A 17,703-nucleotide genomic window follows, 5' to 3' on the forward strand; every position below is an offset into this window, starting at 1 on the left:
AAGAGAAAAGAGTTTGCGGACGAAGAGTGGAAAAACGAGCCCGTCATTTTTCCGCGTATCAGAGGAGGACCGTGCAACAAGAATCCTCTAATAATCACTGCTTTATTTGGACATTATCGATCGCAGTATGTGTTCTTTGACACTGGTAGTACATCCGACATTATGTACGAATAGTGCTTCGAACAACTTGAGGAAGATGATAAAGAAAGGTTACGACCTATTCATGCACCCGTTTCTTGGTTTGGTGGGGAAATAATGCATCCGCGTGGTGTCATTACATTCCCGGTCACACTTAGTGACGGGGTTCACTCAAGAACTGAGGAAGTCGAATTTTTAGTTTTACCGGCAACATCTAAACATGATATTATTCTCGGACGAGAGTCAATTGGTGACTTCAATGCCCATCCGTCCACAGCTCACGGAGCAGTAGGGGTTCTGACCCGCCCGGGAGTAGCAATAATTCATGTTAACCGACACTGCTTCACAACTGAAAGTTCGATGGCAAGCAAAGTTTCAAAGCAAAATCAACAGACTGAACCGGAGAAATGGGTTCTTAACAAGAAGTTTCCTGATCAAACTGTAGTAATTGGTCCGGCTATCTCTGAAATCGTCCGAACCTTTTTGAAGCAATTATTGACCAAGAACATTGACATTTTCGAATGGCAGCCCACGGACATGACCGGTGTCCCGCGGAGCATTTCGGAACACAAGTTAAAGGTTAATCCATTAATCACCCCAGTCGTGCAAAAGAAGCGAAAGATGGGCCCAGAACAAACAAAGGCCATGAATGAACAGGTACAAGATCTTCTGCATGCCAGGATTATACGGGAAATCAAGTATCAAACATGGGTGGCCAACCCAGTGATTGTCCCAAAAAGCAACAGAACGTGGAGAATGTGCATAGATTATAAAGATCTAAACAAAGCATGTCCGAAAGATTGTTACCCACTTCCGGAGATCTACTTAAAGGTAGATGCTGTGGCCCCTTTCAAATTCAAGTGTTTCCTCGATGCCTACACAGGGTATCACCAGATTCATATGGCAGCCGGTGACGAGGATAAGATAGCGTTTCGCACTGACCAAGGAACATTCTGTTACAGAATGATGCCTTTTGGGTTAAAGAATGCGGTGGCCACATACCAACGATTAATGGATCAGGCCTTCAAAAGTCAGATAAGTTGAAATCTCGAAGTTTATATGGATGATTTAGTGATAAAAAGCATCGAAGAAGACCAAATGTTAAGAGACATAGAGGAAACTTTTGAAACGTTGAGAAGCATCAACATGAAACTCAACCCAGCAAAGTGTTCCTTCGGGATGGAGGAAGGAAAGTTCCTCGGGGTAATCGTTACAGGCACGGGTTTTAAAGCCAATCCGGACAAGATACAAGCAGTAGCCCGCATGCCATCTCCCACATCCCTCAAGGAAGTTCAAACACTTAACGGGAGATTGGTAGCGTTAAACAGGTTTCTAGCAAACCACGCTGCTAAATTTTACCCGTTCATTTCAACACTGAGGAACTTCCTCAAAAAGGCACAATCCGATGGACTCCGGAAGCCGAGCAAGCATTCCAGTTAGTCAAGAAATGTTTAATGGAATTACCTACGTTAACTGCTCCTCACGCAGGAGGAAAATTAACACTATATTTGTCGGCATCCGACATTGCTGTAGGGGCTGTCCTATTGACGGATAGGAAAAATGTTCAAACTCCAATCTATTACGTCAGTAGAACACTATCGGACCCGGAAACAAGATACTCGATGTTGGAAAAGTTGGTTTTGGCATTGGTTTATGCCACCAGACGGCTCCGCATATATTTTCAGGGTCACCCCATCAATGTGTTAACCGGATATAAACTCATGAACGTGTTGAGTAAGCCCGAATTGTCAGGGCGACTCGCAAAGTGGGCTATCGAATTGGGCGAACATTCGATAGATTATAAACCAAGACCGGCAATCAAAGGACAAGTACTGGTGGACTTCGTCACGGAAGTCCCGCAACACAAAGAACAAGAATGTTTAATGGAACAACCCCAAGCACCTCCGGAACAAGGGTAAGTTTGGTCATTGTTCACGGACGGAGTTTCAAGCTGTGAAGGGGCTGGTGCAGGCTTAAGGCTAGTTAACCCTGAGGGGCACGAGTTCACATACACCATCAAATTGGACTTCAAAAGTACCAACAATGAGGCGGAATATGAAGCCTTCCTGGCAAGCCTGCGGATAGCGAAAAAGCTTGGGGTGAAACATTTGAAAGCACGGGTGGATTCTATGCTAATTGCAGGAAAAATAAACGGAACATATGAAGCCAAAAACGATGTCATGGCTTCTTATTTGTCACAAGCAAGGGTCTTGATACGCCAATTCTCTTTTTTCAATGTTGTTCATAGTAAGAGGAGTGAGAACAAATCGGCGGACACTCTTAGCAAGCTAGCTTCAACGAATTTTGAGCATTTTGCCAAAGATATTCGTGTTGAAGTTCTAGATCATCCTTCCGTTCCACAAAATCAGGTCCTGATAATTCAAACTGACGTTGAATCATGGATTACGCCCATTAAAGCGTACTTATCTTCCGGAGCACTTCCAGCAGGAAAGGCTGAAGCTCAGAAGATTAAGCACAAAGCTCTGAATTACCAGTTGATTGGTGGTATCTTATACAGGAGATCATTTCTCGGTCCGTTATTACATTGCGTGGACGCAGAAGACGCAAATTACGTAATTCGAGAAATCCACAAAGGCATTTGCGGGTTACACGCGGGGACCAAGAATGACAATTGCAAAGATCATGAACGCAGGGTATTATTGGCCTGGCATGCACTTAGACGCTGTGCAGGAAATCAGAAAGTGTGATTCATGCCAGCGTCATGCCCCCAACACCCTGCGTCCAAAAAACGAACTGATTCCGGTAACATCAGTCTGGTCGTTCCAAAATTGGGCTATTGATATTATGGGACCTTTCCCAAAAGCCCCGGGACGAGTCAAATTCTTGATAGTGGCCATTGATTACTTCACCAAGTGGGTAGAAGTCAAAACGGTTGCATCAATAACGGTTTCAAGCGTGAAAATATTCCTTTGGGAATTTATCATTTGTCGGTTTGGTCTCCCGCAAGAATTGGTAAGTGACAATGGGACCCAATTTGCTGATAGCGGACTACAGGAATGGTTGAAAGAACTTCAAGTCACCCAAGTCTTCACATCCGTAGCTCACCCGCAAGCAAACGGTCAGGTCGAAAGGACCAACCGAACTATTAAAGAAGGGATCAAGGCAAGGTTGGGTACTAAACGGACGGGTTGGGTGGACGAACTGCCTCATGTACTCTGGGCCTTCCGCACCCAAAAGAACTCCAGTAATTTGGAGACACCCTTTAGCCTAACTTATGGTACTGAATCCATGATCCCCACAGAGATTTGGATTCCATCCGCAAGAGTTTTGCTAATTGTTTATAATAATCACGAACTTAGGATGAATCTCGATTTACTGGAAGAAATAAGAGAATTAGCATCGATTCGCGAGCACAATTACAAGCGACAGCTTCAGAAGTATTACAACTCGTGGGTCAAGACATTCGAATTCGATGAGGGAGACTTTGTCTTCCACAATAACGAGGCCTCCGGTCAGGAGCCTCCGGGCAAGTTAGCCCCAACTTGGGAGGGACCTTATAAAATCAAACAAGTACTATCCAAAGGTGCCTACAAATTGGAGTTAGATGGGACAGAAGTCCCTCGAACTTGGAACGCAGCACAGTTAAAGAAATGCTATATATAGCAGTTTTATTTACTCTTTTATGTTGGCCTGCGTGCCCACATAGATTAGCAAATTATGCAATTTCCTTTATTGTAAAAAGGCGTATGCCCAATGTCGAGTTAGTATCATGTTATTCTAATAAGTTGTAATCTTTTATTGACAAAAACGAAGTTCCGGACAGACACTTATATTATAGAACATAAGACAAAGTGCACCGGAAGAAAACAAGACCTCTTATTCATAGTCAAATGAGATTACAAACAAAAGAAATGTTTACAACAAAGACATATATATTTATGGGGTGACATCCTCATCTTCCGCGGAATTATTAGCTTCTTCTTCCTCATCAAGATCCAGTAGCTCTTTTAATTGTTCTTCTTCTTCCTCATCAAGATCCAGTAGCTAGTTTTGCCAAATATACCCCGGATCTAAGTACATTGAATCTATTATCTTTATTTGTTCTTTAGAAATAAAAAACATAATATTTTTTATTAGTTTATTCTAAGAAAATAAAATGAACTAACATGATTGTGTATATCTATTTAATTTTTTACATTCGTTAGTCGTTACTGTTCGCCTTGTGTCGGTCTCGACCTAACCAATAGTTATTTTTTTTATATATATATATTTTATTTACATTTAAAGAAAGGTTGTTTTAGTCACGTACGGTACACCACCTTCCGGACGTCAATTTCACGTTTCAATCCACTTGAATCTCTTCCAAAGTCCAAACACAACCGACACGTTTTAATATCCTATATTCAGTATTTTTCTGGTTGTGTTAATTACGCAAAATTACGTAACATAGACATATATAATTACCTTTTTTAGTACGTTTGGAACATTTTTTAATACGTTTGGATCATCCCAAATATGCAAGTAAGTTTTTCTGAGATGAGATGTCAACTAAGGGTGTTTTTCAGGTTCATTTTTCAGGTTTTTCAGGTTTTAAAGTTTTAAATCTTTACCCGAAACCCAACCCAAATCTCTCATGGTTTTTCAGGTTGGGTTAATCGGGTTTTGAGTATACTAGAAAACAAAACAAAAAACAAAAAATTTAAAAAACTTTAATGTTAAAATTAAAACACCATATTCATCTTTGCTCGTAACACAAATAATCAAATAATAAACCAACATAACTTGATAAAACAATTCAAAAGAAAAATAAAACTAAGTAACTAACTCGAACTATAACCTTCTTCAATTAGACGTGATTTGGTTGTTCGATTACGGTTTCTATTAGTAATAAACAGAAAACATAAATTAACAATAAACAATCGATTTATAATAGTTGGAATGACAACAATCGATTAGGTCAACAACTGATAACATTATTGGCTAAGCCTAAGCCTATAATACATAAATATTTCAAAACTAAAAGTTTATTCGAGTTTTTCGAGTTGACCCGAAACTTATAAATCAAACCCGAAAACCAACCCGAATTACTTCAGTTCGGGTCAGTCTTTTTTCGGGTGAGTTTTTCGGTTCGGGTTAATTCGGATTCGGGTATGGGTTTTTCGGGTTGAGTTTTGGGTTTCGGGTAAAAGTGACAACCATTGTCAACCATTCATATTAATTTTGATGTTTCATGCTTGATTCTCCCAAAACCAGCATTCGGTAGGAAATCGACCACTGTGGGAAATCCCTTTGAATCAGATTTTAAACTTGATACCTTAAGTTTCTATGTTTTAACTATTACCTCAATATCATTAGACCAGAAGACCAACTTAAACTTCATAGCAAACTAAATCTTAAGGACAATGTAAAGATAAGCTCACTAAGTTGTATTATTTTATTCTTCAAATACTTGTCTTCATTTGTTCGATATCGGTATATGCCTTTGTACATTAACGGTGGTTACAAAAGAGTGGTGATCTAGCCGTATCAAGACATGTTAGAATTAAAAAACAATTTTTTTTATATATTTGAGGGTTCATATTTCAATATCACATACGGACAAATATGTAAATTTTTAAAAATAAAATTAAAATGTTTCATTGATGTTGTTTTCTTAATTAGTTTTTTTTTTCTGATCGGTTACTTTCATAGTTAAGTTATTTTATTGCATGAACATGTCCCGCCTCACCACCCTACTCAGGCCAACTATATTGACATGATCGGGATCCACGCTGGCATCCGACTTTGGCTTGGCGATCCCGGTAAAACCCAGTTGGCTCACCCCGTCCGAAAGCACGACATGTTTTAATGCTCTGGTAAAATCCGGTCGAAATCAGGATTCGAACCCGGGATAAATGAAAATCGCAAAGTAGGTTTAATTTGTTTTATCTTTATTACAAACCCCATATTTTGCTTTCTACATCTAAAATTTATTTCTCATCTACCACCTCTTTAATTTCTCACATGATAAATTACATATACGCAGTAAAAACTGAAAAAACCTTAATATTTTATATCAATAAATGCATAACATCCACAAGTCAATTATACAAAAACCACAAGTGTGTAGATATGTGTTATGTAAATTATATTACATAAGATCAAGTGGTAATAAGAGGAAGAAGTGGTTCGTAGTAAGATGAGGGTCAATAGAGCTAAATTGAGGGAAGATAGTAGTGTAAGGTAACATTATTCGACACGAGTTCAAAACCACGAACCTCGTCATACGTATGGGGCTCTGTAGTCATGAAACTAGCATCCTTGCCATCTCGGTAGCTTAGATCTCCTCGAATCATGATAACTTGCTTTGTAAGCATTATAATTTAGTGTAAGATACATAATTCTCTACTATGGGATTTGATATAACACGTCAACTTGTGATATCTCAATACTTTAAAGGGAAACAAGATACACAATTAAGTTTAGCATCACAAATTACCCCTAAACAAAGTAACACTTAATTGTGGCCGGACATCATGTACTAGCCACCTAACGTATTTAAATCATGAATATGATACCAACTTGTAACATCAGTTTTCAAAAATCTCATTTAAAATGTTGAATAGTGCCAAATCATGTCAAACTAAAATAATTTGATACCCTCCAAGTTTCATATTTACTATTGGCATATTGGTCAAATTCATAAAATTAATCATTTTTAAAAAGTTATATTCTAATTCCAACTAAAGCATTCAAATGCAACACATCAGAAAATGTGAGTGAAATTTTTATAACAAAGAATGTTTAAGGTGTTATGAGTGGAGAAGAGAGAAACACACTGATTTTTTTTATAATTTTGAAAAGTTACAGTTCGCGCCCTATAATTTTTCTACTATATTTTGATAGTAGTTGTGAGTGCAGAAAAGAGAAATTATAATGATAAAGATAAAAAATATTATTTAATTAAAAATAAAAAAAATAATATTTTCTAATATAATTTTAAATTTAAAGAATTAAAGATAGGAAATAGGATGAGAATCCTTCAAATTACTAAGGCTACGTGCCTATGTAACCGGAGACATGTGACATATAATAATAATAATAATAATAATAATAATAATAATAATAAGCACACACGTCTGGGCGACAAATACTAGTTGCCTCTCCCCATTGTCGCCCTTTTATCACCGCCAGGCGCGATGTTTACATCCGAAATCATCCAAATTTATCTATTACATATAGCCTAATGAGTTATGACCATTTCATATTTATCATGTAGATATTGGACAAAAATACATGCTTATATATCTTAATAACAACATTTTTGTCTCTTTTCTTTTCATGACCGTCAACTCTTCCAACACCACATTCAAAGTATTTTTTTATTATATTAAGATTCTTTATTACAAAAACATTTCCCCAATTACTTGGAAACTTTCCAAAACACTAATTGATCAATTTGACTAACAATTCACTAGTCTAACTTTCCAAAGTCATACAAAACTCAATCATTATATTATATCATCTAGTGCTTACATGCACAAATTCACTACAATTTACATCCATTCGCATTATATTGGTGATAGTAGTCAATGATAAAACTATGTGTCGAAAGGACCCGTTTTTAAGAAGCGTGTTTAAAAGTTAAAACTTAACGCTTCAGGCATATTAAAAAATAACTAATGCGATGAATCTAAGTTAAAAGATGCTACAAATCGGTCTAAGAACCGATTTTCACAAGTTGGGTTGCGAAACTAACTCAAGTAATAACAACTAGAAGGTGATAAATCATCAAATAAGATTTTAATCACAACAATAAATTTGTAACAAACAATAGACCTACACACAAAGAATGGGGCAGTTGCCCTAAAAAAATTTAGTGTTATTTATACCCAAAATTCTCGATCAACCTCAATAAAATTTTAGTTAAGCCCCTCGAATCAGTTTAAGGTAGTTTTTGTTAAAATTCCACAAGAAACAACACCCTTTTCTCAGTCTTAAGCCAAATCGCATTTAGTCAATAATATCTTCAAGAAAGTTCTAACTTACACAATCCAAGGCCCTTACAATATCCACCTTATAAAGTAAAAGTTTGATAGCCAACTTAACAGTGCATTCTCGGGTTTAAAATACAAGGAAAATAAATGATAAGATTGAATAGATGAAGAAAGGAAAAGAAATTATATACTTAAAAGACATTCTCGAGTTAAATAAAAGAAAAAAAAAAAAAGAAAAGAAAGTGTTTATTACATTCTTAAGTTAGATTGGAAAGAAAAGATAGGAAAAAAATTTGTAATTTTACAATTATGTCCTCATTGCAACATGAAAAACAGAATTAAGATAGGGTAAATTGGTAATATGTAATGGGATATAAACTTTTCTTCACAATCCGGCCATATTTGGCAGGAAAGTTTTGAAGGAAAAAAAGTTTAACTTTTCCTTTCATTCTTTTTCTTTTTTTTTTTTAATGAAAAAAATTAAGAATGAAAAAAGAAAAATTTTCTTATCTTTTCTTTTTAAATCCCATAAATAAAAAACTCAAGAATGCAGTGTAAGGAAATGTTAGGTCGCTTTCATAAGTGGAACATGATTTCATAAATATAATGTTGTTAGGTATATTTACCTTTTTGTTTAGGAAAACTTCCAAAATAAACATCTAACCTTGCAATTATCAAAAAATAAACATTAAATTTATAAGTCTATAAACCAAACATACTCTTTAGACGAAAGTGTTTGTCCATGTGAACACATTAGTGTGGTTCAACCTGAGACGTGGACATTTCTGGACACGACACACATGATATCTTTTGGTGAAAGAACCAGCTGAAACTAACAGCTACTTTGACAAAACCGTCAACCGCTTAGCATAAGATGCTTTGGTGTATGGCTACCACCCGTACATTTTATTTTACGCGGTCAGCGATTTTGCTTGAAGAATTTTTTTGCAATGATTTTTCACCAAACGAGGACGCATATCGTATCAGTAAGGTGTATATATAGTTAAAAATTTCCGCCTAAATAATATGTATTTATTTGGCCGTTTGGGAACTTTTAAAATCGATATTTATTTGTAGAAGTTGAATCATATATTTGTTTTGAGGAATTTTCTTTTTGGTTACATTATTTAAGTAAAAATTTTGTACACTATATTTTTCTTGCATTACTATGGACACATATATAATTATATGAAATTTCAAATGGACGAAAATGATGAATTTTGTTGGTATATAATTAGAGATGTATATACCAAAACAGTTTTTTATAAATATAGTTACAAATTAATTTTTATAATTTTTACCAGTATGTGTTATTTTATATTATTAGTAAAAAATGAAGTTTTATATATTTTATAAGAAGGTTTAAACGTTAGTAATAACTAATATGCTTACATTCAGTTGATTTTAAAGGTATCAAAGATGCTTTACAAGTGACTTTAAGTTGTTAAAACATTATTCCCTTTACACATATTATAATAATATAATTAAATTCAATGATTTATCAATGTTACATGAACATATTTCAGTGGCTAACAAATAACTTTTTCATTAAATACTTTGTATTTGAATATAACTCAAATACCATGTAATGGGTACCACCACGTAATTAATTATATCTATTTTTGCAATACCTAAAACTTTGATGACTTTAGCCGTAAGTATCAAATGCGGAATTTAGATTACAAAACTAAAATGAAGTTACAAATCAAAACATAACCAAACATGGAACATAAACTAAAACTAAAGGGCGGAGGTGACTAAGGAGTTATGTTAAACAGAGGTCCTTTAAACAAATTTTGGATTACCCAGGTGAACCCGTTTGTTTCCAGGGTCCAATAACCGAAGAAGTATTGCTAGGATTATCCTAACAGACAAGAGCGGATAGCGGCATCGAAAAAGCTAAATATTCTTCTATGCTCGATTATAATTGCATGAACACGTATTCAGGTTTCCTAACAACACTAAACGATTGTTGCCTGTATACCAGAGGTGTGTGAGATTACCAAGAGTCTCACAGTTATGAAAGTTAAACTCGAGTTAAGTCTAACTCTGCTAATTGATTGACATGAGTGGATACTTAATACATGCTTCACTTCTTTGTGAACCCTCCCACTTATAAATCACTTAAACTTTTATAATTCCACTGACATGGGACAAACTCATTTTCTTTAGTTTAAAAGCCTCAATACACACAACTTAGTGCATCGATGTCAAATTCTTCTTAATTATGTTTTGGACGCGTTTTGGTTTTAACGTTGTGATCCTCTCACATAAAATAACACAAACACACCAAATAATAAATACAATAGTAACAAACATCTATAATTATTCATGTCTAAAATAAGTGAAAAAAAACATATTTTCACTAAATTTTTTAACTTGTTATTATCGACTTATTCGGGGGCCAATATAATATAGGTTATAGGACCTTGTTCGGTCACCACCGGGCACCCTACGTCCTGTCCTTGGATGTTGAGACCCTAGATCGTAAGTATGCACAACACCACATAACCTAAGAGTTTTTATTTTTTGAATTTATAAAAGAAAACCCTACATCAAACCTAAACTACTTGTTGATTTAATGTTTTCTGTTTATACATGTTTTATTTTTCTGTTTATAAATAAGAAAACTATATAAATTTCTTATCTGCCAATAGATATCGAACTCGTATTTAAGTTTCTTTACGTATGTGTTCACGCTTATGTGTTCATGTGTGCACATGTTCGTATATTTTGGTAAGGGTATCCTGCTATTAGAGTGATGCAATGAATGTAGTGACTATCCATCCATTCTTGTTTTGATAAAAATAATAACCACGATAATATTTTTTGGGGATATACTAAACATAGCTTGCATGACATGATTTGTGTCTATATATAGTTATGATAAAATATTTTTGTAAATATACGGCAAATCCGTATTCTGTATATGTTAATTTAAATTTGTTTTTTAGATTCAAGTTGCGTGAGGCTTTATAAAGCAATTCACGTGAACACCATACAAGTCACCGGGTTAAGTTTCAACATAGGGTGCTGCTAAACATACCCCCCCCCCTTACTTCATTTTTACTAAATATACTCTCCCCCTGAACTTATTACATAAATTACAATTAACTCTTAACATTATTTATATACATATTAGTCCCTACAACATTACTTTCATTTGATAACCTCCAATACATATATAAAATTAAAAAACTATCAAGTATTACTATTAATTTATTTTTTTTAATATTAATATTTTTAATATTAATATTATAAATATTTATAATACCTTTTTTTAATTTTAATAGTATATATATTTATAATATACTTATTTTACCACTTTATCTTTTACAAAATAAACCAAAACCCCAAAACCCGAAACCCTAAACCCAAAATCCAAAACCCAAAACCCTAAACTCGAAACCCTAAACCCTAAAACCTAAACCCTAAACCCGAAACCGAACCCTAATCCCTAAACCCGAAACCCTAAACCCTAAAACCTAAACCCTAAACCCTAAACCCGAAACCGAACCCTAATCCCTAAACCCGAAACCGAACCCTAAACCCGAAAACCGAAACCCTAAACCCGAAACCGAACCCTAAACCCGAACCCTAAACCCTAAACCCGAAACCGAACCCTAAACCCTAAACCCTAAAACCGAAACCTAAAACCCTAAACTCGAAATCATAAAAAGAAAACGCAACTTGTAAAAAAATAATATTAAATCATTACTTTTGTGCTAATTTGGTAATTATATGATTTTAAGCGTTAATATGAAAGTTGGTTTTTCCAGAGGGGGGATATGACAAGCAACTAGGGGAGTACAACCCTTCAACATAGCTAAAAACAAATTAAATGCTATGAATACCAACATAAAGACAAAAAATAAAAAAAAAATATTTGTGAGTTATCCAAATTAAAAGGAACTAGTGATTTACCCACGCGTTGCGTGGTGAAATTTGTCGGTAAATCCGGGTGTGGTATCGGTGTGTCAACGCAAATTCGGTCGGTATCAGCAACATTAGTTACGATACCAAAACTAAACCTAAAAAACAAAATCGTCAAAATAACATGTTTAAACTAAAAACAAAAAATAAATAGCGGCACTTGTACAGCGTATCAATTAGCATATTTATTCAGTCGGTAAACCGGGCCGTTAGTTCTATGGCATTGGTAAAACCTGAGTGTTACGATGGTGAGTCAACATGAATTCGGTCATCGTTGGTTACGTTCGTTACGGTATAGACGATGTTGGTAAATTTCAATCGTTGAAACCCAACTAAATTAGTCAAATTAACATATAAAAATTACTTAAAAAGACATGTATTCGGTCGGTAAAACCGGGCAGTGGTAAAACCCAAGCGTTGTTGTTCCCGAGTGTCGAGGTGATAATTCTGTGTGAATTCGTTCGGTTTCGGTTACGCTCGTTACGATATCGGAAGTAAATCAAAACTAAAAAAAATGTATAGAAATTGAGGTGGACCAATGGGGTGACGTCGGTCGATAAAACTCGGTTGTTTCCATCACGTTCGTTACAGCATTGGTTGGTTTAAGTTACGTTAGTTACGATATTGAAACTAAAACAAAAAAAATGGTGTTCGTTTGGTTACCATTACGTTTCTTATGGTATGAAAATAAAATAAAAAATCACACAAATCAAAAAAAGAATTGCAGAAGATATTTACTTTTGCCAAGATGCCAAAAGACAAATCAAAAGAAGAATTGAAGAAGAAATTTTACTTCTGCCAATGAGAATCGAACCCAGGTCCATCAAAAGTGAACACACCTACCGATATCACAACAGCCAACAAACCACAACCGACTTCACTTATTTTGTTGCACAAATATGTTTTATATCTGAATATCTTGAAACCCATTTCAGTTTTGTGGCACCAAAGTTGACATTTACTATATATAGATAATGGCTAGTGTATTTTTAATAAATACTTAGATATGTTTTTGAAACACAATTAGGTTATATGTAATGGGCGAAATATTTGAGCGATTTGGGGCCCAAACCCCCCCCCCCTCCCCGGGCGATTTGTTGGGCGATAAGGGGGGGGAGACTATTTATCGTCGGGCTTGTGTTGTGTTTATATCATTATTATATTGTTTGTGATATATATATATAGGACTACAACACCATTACACCCCAAAAACAAAACCCAACATTTGCTGATTAGGCGCCACGTTACGCAAAACATTCAATTTTGTAGCCTCTCTACTACACATAGCCTTAGTCTAACATACCTTTTAAAGGATTTTTTATGAATAAAGTGTACAAATAAACTGTAATCAATATAGTTATTGAATGATCATCAATAAACAAATAGACTATTTGTATAAGGCCATTCATTGTAGATGGTTAGTGAGTGGTCATCGTTGCTACATAGGTAGGATAGCTTGCTATACAACGTCGAACAAAATCAAATGAGACACCAAAGATGGGTAGCGCCGTGCCTTTAACGGCATGAAAGAAAAATAACTCGTGGATCCATTCTACTAACAAACAGTCATATCGATTTGCTTTGTTTCGTTTCTATTTTATATTTATAATATCTAGTTAAACATAGTTAACCTATAAAGTGCTAATTAAAGAGCATTCTAGTTAAGGCTCATTGCCTACAGACAATGACGTAACAGTTTGTAACATCCCACATCGATTGGGGGAGGAGAATGAAACTTTGTTTATAAGGAAGTGAATACCTTCTCTATCATAACACGGTTAAGTGTGCTTAGATGAGAGCTGTATCAAGATTGGTGACCTCCTGAGAAGTCTTCAGCTGGGCAACCAAAATCAAATCCGTGAAGCTATGGTGGTTCGTCATGGAAAAAGCGGACAATATTATGATGCATCGATTGGCTGGATTGTTGCAGACGGTATCAAATCCAGGGTCAAGCCGCTTAAGGGGGTGGATTGTAACATCCCACATCAGTTAGTTGGGGAGGATAATGAAGCATTATTTATAATGATGTGGATATCTTTCCTATCATAACGCGTTTTAAGCGTTTTATGGTAGTGGATGTTGGATGTGAAGAAAATTATGTAGTTAAGTGTGCCCATGTAAGAGCAATATTAAGATGGGCGACCTCCTAAGAAATCTCAACCCGAACAACAAAAAACAAATATCCAATTAAATCAGACAATATTACATACAACGATTAGCTGGGCTATTAGACAATGTAAATACTCATTGCCAGTTAATTAATAGGAATAAAGAATTAAAATAAACACTAAACCTCATTGCTAAAATTAACTATAAGAAACATAAAAATAAACATTTTTTAACACTAAAGTTAAAAGACATCTGGATCACCATGTCAATTAAATCACTCTTTCGCCTAAAAAACTAAATACATATGACCTGACCCACTCATTTAGAAAAAACCCCATAACTAAAAAAACTCAATTCTAAATTATATGTTATCTTTTCCAATTTAGTTTTTTTAACAACTAATTTTTTCACTTAATTTACGTTCTCAAATGAGACTAAAACCCACAATTATTTAGTTAAAATTCATACACCTTTTAACACTATATTTATTCTAATTTAGTCTTCTAAAAATTATTTTTTTAATATATGATTTAAAGTTAAAGTTTAAAAACAGCATAATACATGTGTGATGACCAAAGTCCTACCTCCACGCTCCCCATCTTTCGTGTCTCGTGATATACACACAAAAAATAATAATAATAAAACATTAAACATAAAAAAAAAACATCAAAACTAAAATCAAACTTTTGTCCCTCCTATAAAAGCCCTCAAACTCTCCTTTGCCACTTCACAAACATCCTTTGTCTCCCTCTTAACATTTCTTTATTCCCAAAATACCCTTCATCTTTTTATCAATGGACTCCCTGAGTTCCAAGAAACGAGTCCGTGTTGACTCGGACGAGTCACCGGACTCAGTCGAAGCCAAAAGAGTTCTACTCGACATACTCGATGACTCGGTGTCTGACTCACTGAGTCATGACCTTGACTCGTTCATCAAAACGTTCCAAGACGAAATATCTCCGGCACCAGAACTCGGGTTTTTATTAGAAGCCTCTGATGATGAACTCGGGTTACCACCCACGGATACAAGTACACGAGGCTTGGCTGAGTCGGTTGAACTCAGTGAGTTGTGGGGGTTGGATGACTCGTTCCCGAGTTATGACTCGTTTGAGTATGAATATGTTTATGATGGTAGTGATCATAATAATATTAATAGTTATAGTTATAATAACGGTGATGACGTGGCGTTAGATGGGTTGTTTGATCATACGGATTTAGGTTTTGGGTCGACTGACTTGACATGACGGCCAGAAACCTTGCCGGCATAGTGACGTGATAAGACGTTTTTTCGGTTAACTTCGTTAGGATATTGTAAGTTTTTTTTTAATATAAATTGGAAGTTAAGGTTGGAAAATATATATAGACGTAGGTTAACGCAAGACTGACGGGTTTATGATTTATAAGGCTGAGGGGTGTGGGGGGCGCGAGAGGGGGCGTGAGTGGGGGCGCCATCCAATAATATTGTGACGTGTGGCAGAGAGAGAAACTTGATAAGATGGGTATTGGTAGTGGTGATAGCGCCCCGGGGCATGGTGTGGAGGGGCGCGAGAGGGGGCGCGAGCGGTTTATTTTTTTATTTTTTTATAAATGTATTAAAAAAACGTATTATTAAAAAAACAAGTAATTATTTAAACAAACACACATTAATTAAAAAAACACATTAATATATAAAAAAAATTAAAGTACTAAAAAATTAAAAAAACACATTAATTAAAAAAAATTAAAAAAACACATTAACATTATTCTTATTCTTCGGCTTCGTCTTCTTCGATCAACCTCTTCCGGATACGTTCCTTTTGTTTTTCCATCAGCATTTGGTCGACCGGATTTAGGTGGCTGAAGTCTCTTGCAAGGAAGTCCAAATCTCTCATTCTTTTTTTTTCCTTTTTGTCAACAGAGACCACCTCCAGGGTTTTGTTGAATTTATTGAGGGATTCAACAAGATCGTTGATGTTTACGGCTTCCCCCTCAGCCGGTTTTTTCCCCCTGGCGTCCCTTCCCAATGGCCGCCTCCTCGGCGGTGAAGACGTTTCCTCCCCCGCAACGTTTAGGTCGAATCCAACCCGGCAATCCGACCCGTCCGTTGTGCTGTACGCTCCAGACGAACTAGTTTTAGTCCGTTTCGGCCCTACTTCCGCATCAAGGTCCGGCGCCACCAGCTCAACCCACTTGGCACACCTTCTCAACCTCTCCCACAACTTTACACCGTCCCACGTCTTCACCGCCCCATACCTCCGCAGGCACTCCTGCTTCCACTCTTCGACAGTGAAATTATAGACCGCCAAATCGTCACTGCCACTTGGTCTCATACGACCGGCGTTCCTGTTGAACAGATTAGTAAACAAGCCGACAAATTTTCTAATTTCGGTCCACCGACCCGAAATCATATCGGGATTCCGCTCTGTACTCCCAACGAGCGAATAGAACGTCTCCCTAACCTTTGTCCAAAAGACCTTGCTCTTTTGGTAGTCGGCTGCAAAATTATGTAAATAAATTTGTAAGCCATTTAACTTTTTTATTTAACTTTTTATTTACAATCATTTTTAAAAACGTTAAAACAATTACCGCAACGCCGATCCTCAGAAATGGCTATCCAAGCCCGACACAGGGCTTCCTTCTCATCCGATGACCACGGAGTGATTTTCCGTTTCGCCCTTCCGGTCGAAGCCGAACCCGACCCGTCCGTTGCAAGTTGTTTTTTCCGGTGGACGCGTCTTCTTTGTCCCGCAGCTTCACCTTCTGGTTCCGGTTCTTGTGTCTCCGGAACTACAAAGTTAGGAGACGGTTGCATGTTGGATGGTTGAAAGCCGGATGATTGTTGCGACCCCGAATAAAACATCGGTTGTTCCGGTGCCGACCATAAATCGTCGTAAGGGTAATCTGAATCTAGGTTTGGGTACCAATTTCCAGACATGTTTTTAAAAAAAGGTTTCGAAGATAGGGTGATTTTGGGTTTTGGGTGTGGTGTGTGATATTCGTTTTGGTTGTAGTATGTGAGAATGGTTGTGTTTGATATGTATTGTGATATATGTATTGTGATATATATAGATGATTTTGTTAAAAAAAAAAAATATTTTTATTCATTATTAAAGCCTTCCAACGGCTCTTTCCCATTTCCCACAGCCACTCACGCGCGCGAGCCTCCTGGCGCCTGCCTCGTTTTCCGCTCTCGCGCCCCTCTCGCGCCCCTCTCGCGCCCCGGTGGTGTGGCTCTCGCGCCCCGGGGCGCTATCGAAGTCCCTCACGCGCCCTGACTAGCGCTCCGCACCCCTCAGCCTAAACCAATGAAGCATATAAAATTATCAATGGATGGTTATGGTAATATGATATCCTCATATTTACATTTGAATTTGAAGTGTTGATTTAACATATTCGGGGCTCTTGTTGGAATTATTAAAAAGTATAAGGATCATAGTCTAAAACTTGTTTGTATAGAGTTGAATACTGTTTCAATCTATTTTTTTTTACTTCAAGAGTTTGAATTAAATTAGTTTTTTTTTTAAAGTTTCATATTTTTAAAAGGGAAAAATCTCAAAATATCTTATTTTTAGACAGAGATTTCAAATATGTCCCTCTAAAATTCAAA

The 17,703-nt window shown here is 36.2% G+C and overlaps 2 protein-coding genes across 2 annotated transcripts; both read left to right on the forward strand.

Annotated features, from left to right (window-relative positions):
• The first annotated feature begins 1,317 nt into the window (after nt 1–1,317).
• On the forward strand, nt 1,318–2,846 carry LOC143597860 (uncharacterized). The gene is made up of 3 exons (XM_077076240.1): nt 1,318–1,573; nt 1,672–2,016; nt 2,110–2,846. The coding sequence occupies exons 1-3, from the start codon at nt 1,318–1,320 to the stop codon at nt 2,844–2,846; spliced, it is 1,338 nt and encodes a 445-aa protein (XP_076932355.1).
• Nucleotides 2,847–14,911: 12,065 nt separating this feature from the next.
• Nucleotides 14,912–15,361, forward strand: LOC143597861 (uncharacterized). Its single transcript, XM_077076241.1, has one exon. It carries the CDS (start codon nt 14,912–14,914, stop codon nt 15,359–15,361), a length of 450 nt encoding a protein of 149 aa, XP_076932356.1.
• The last annotated feature ends 2,342 nt before the right edge of the window (nt 15,362–17,703 follow it).

Source organism: Bidens hawaiensis, unplaced genomic scaffold (genome assembly GCF_021521415.1).
Source record: "Bidens hawaiensis isolate Kalapana, Puna unplaced genomic scaffold, B.hawaiensis_p1.1 tig00049151_1, whole genome shotgun sequence".
Lineage (NCBI taxonomy): Eukaryota > Viridiplantae > Streptophyta > Magnoliopsida > Asterales > Asteraceae > Bidens > Bidens hawaiensis.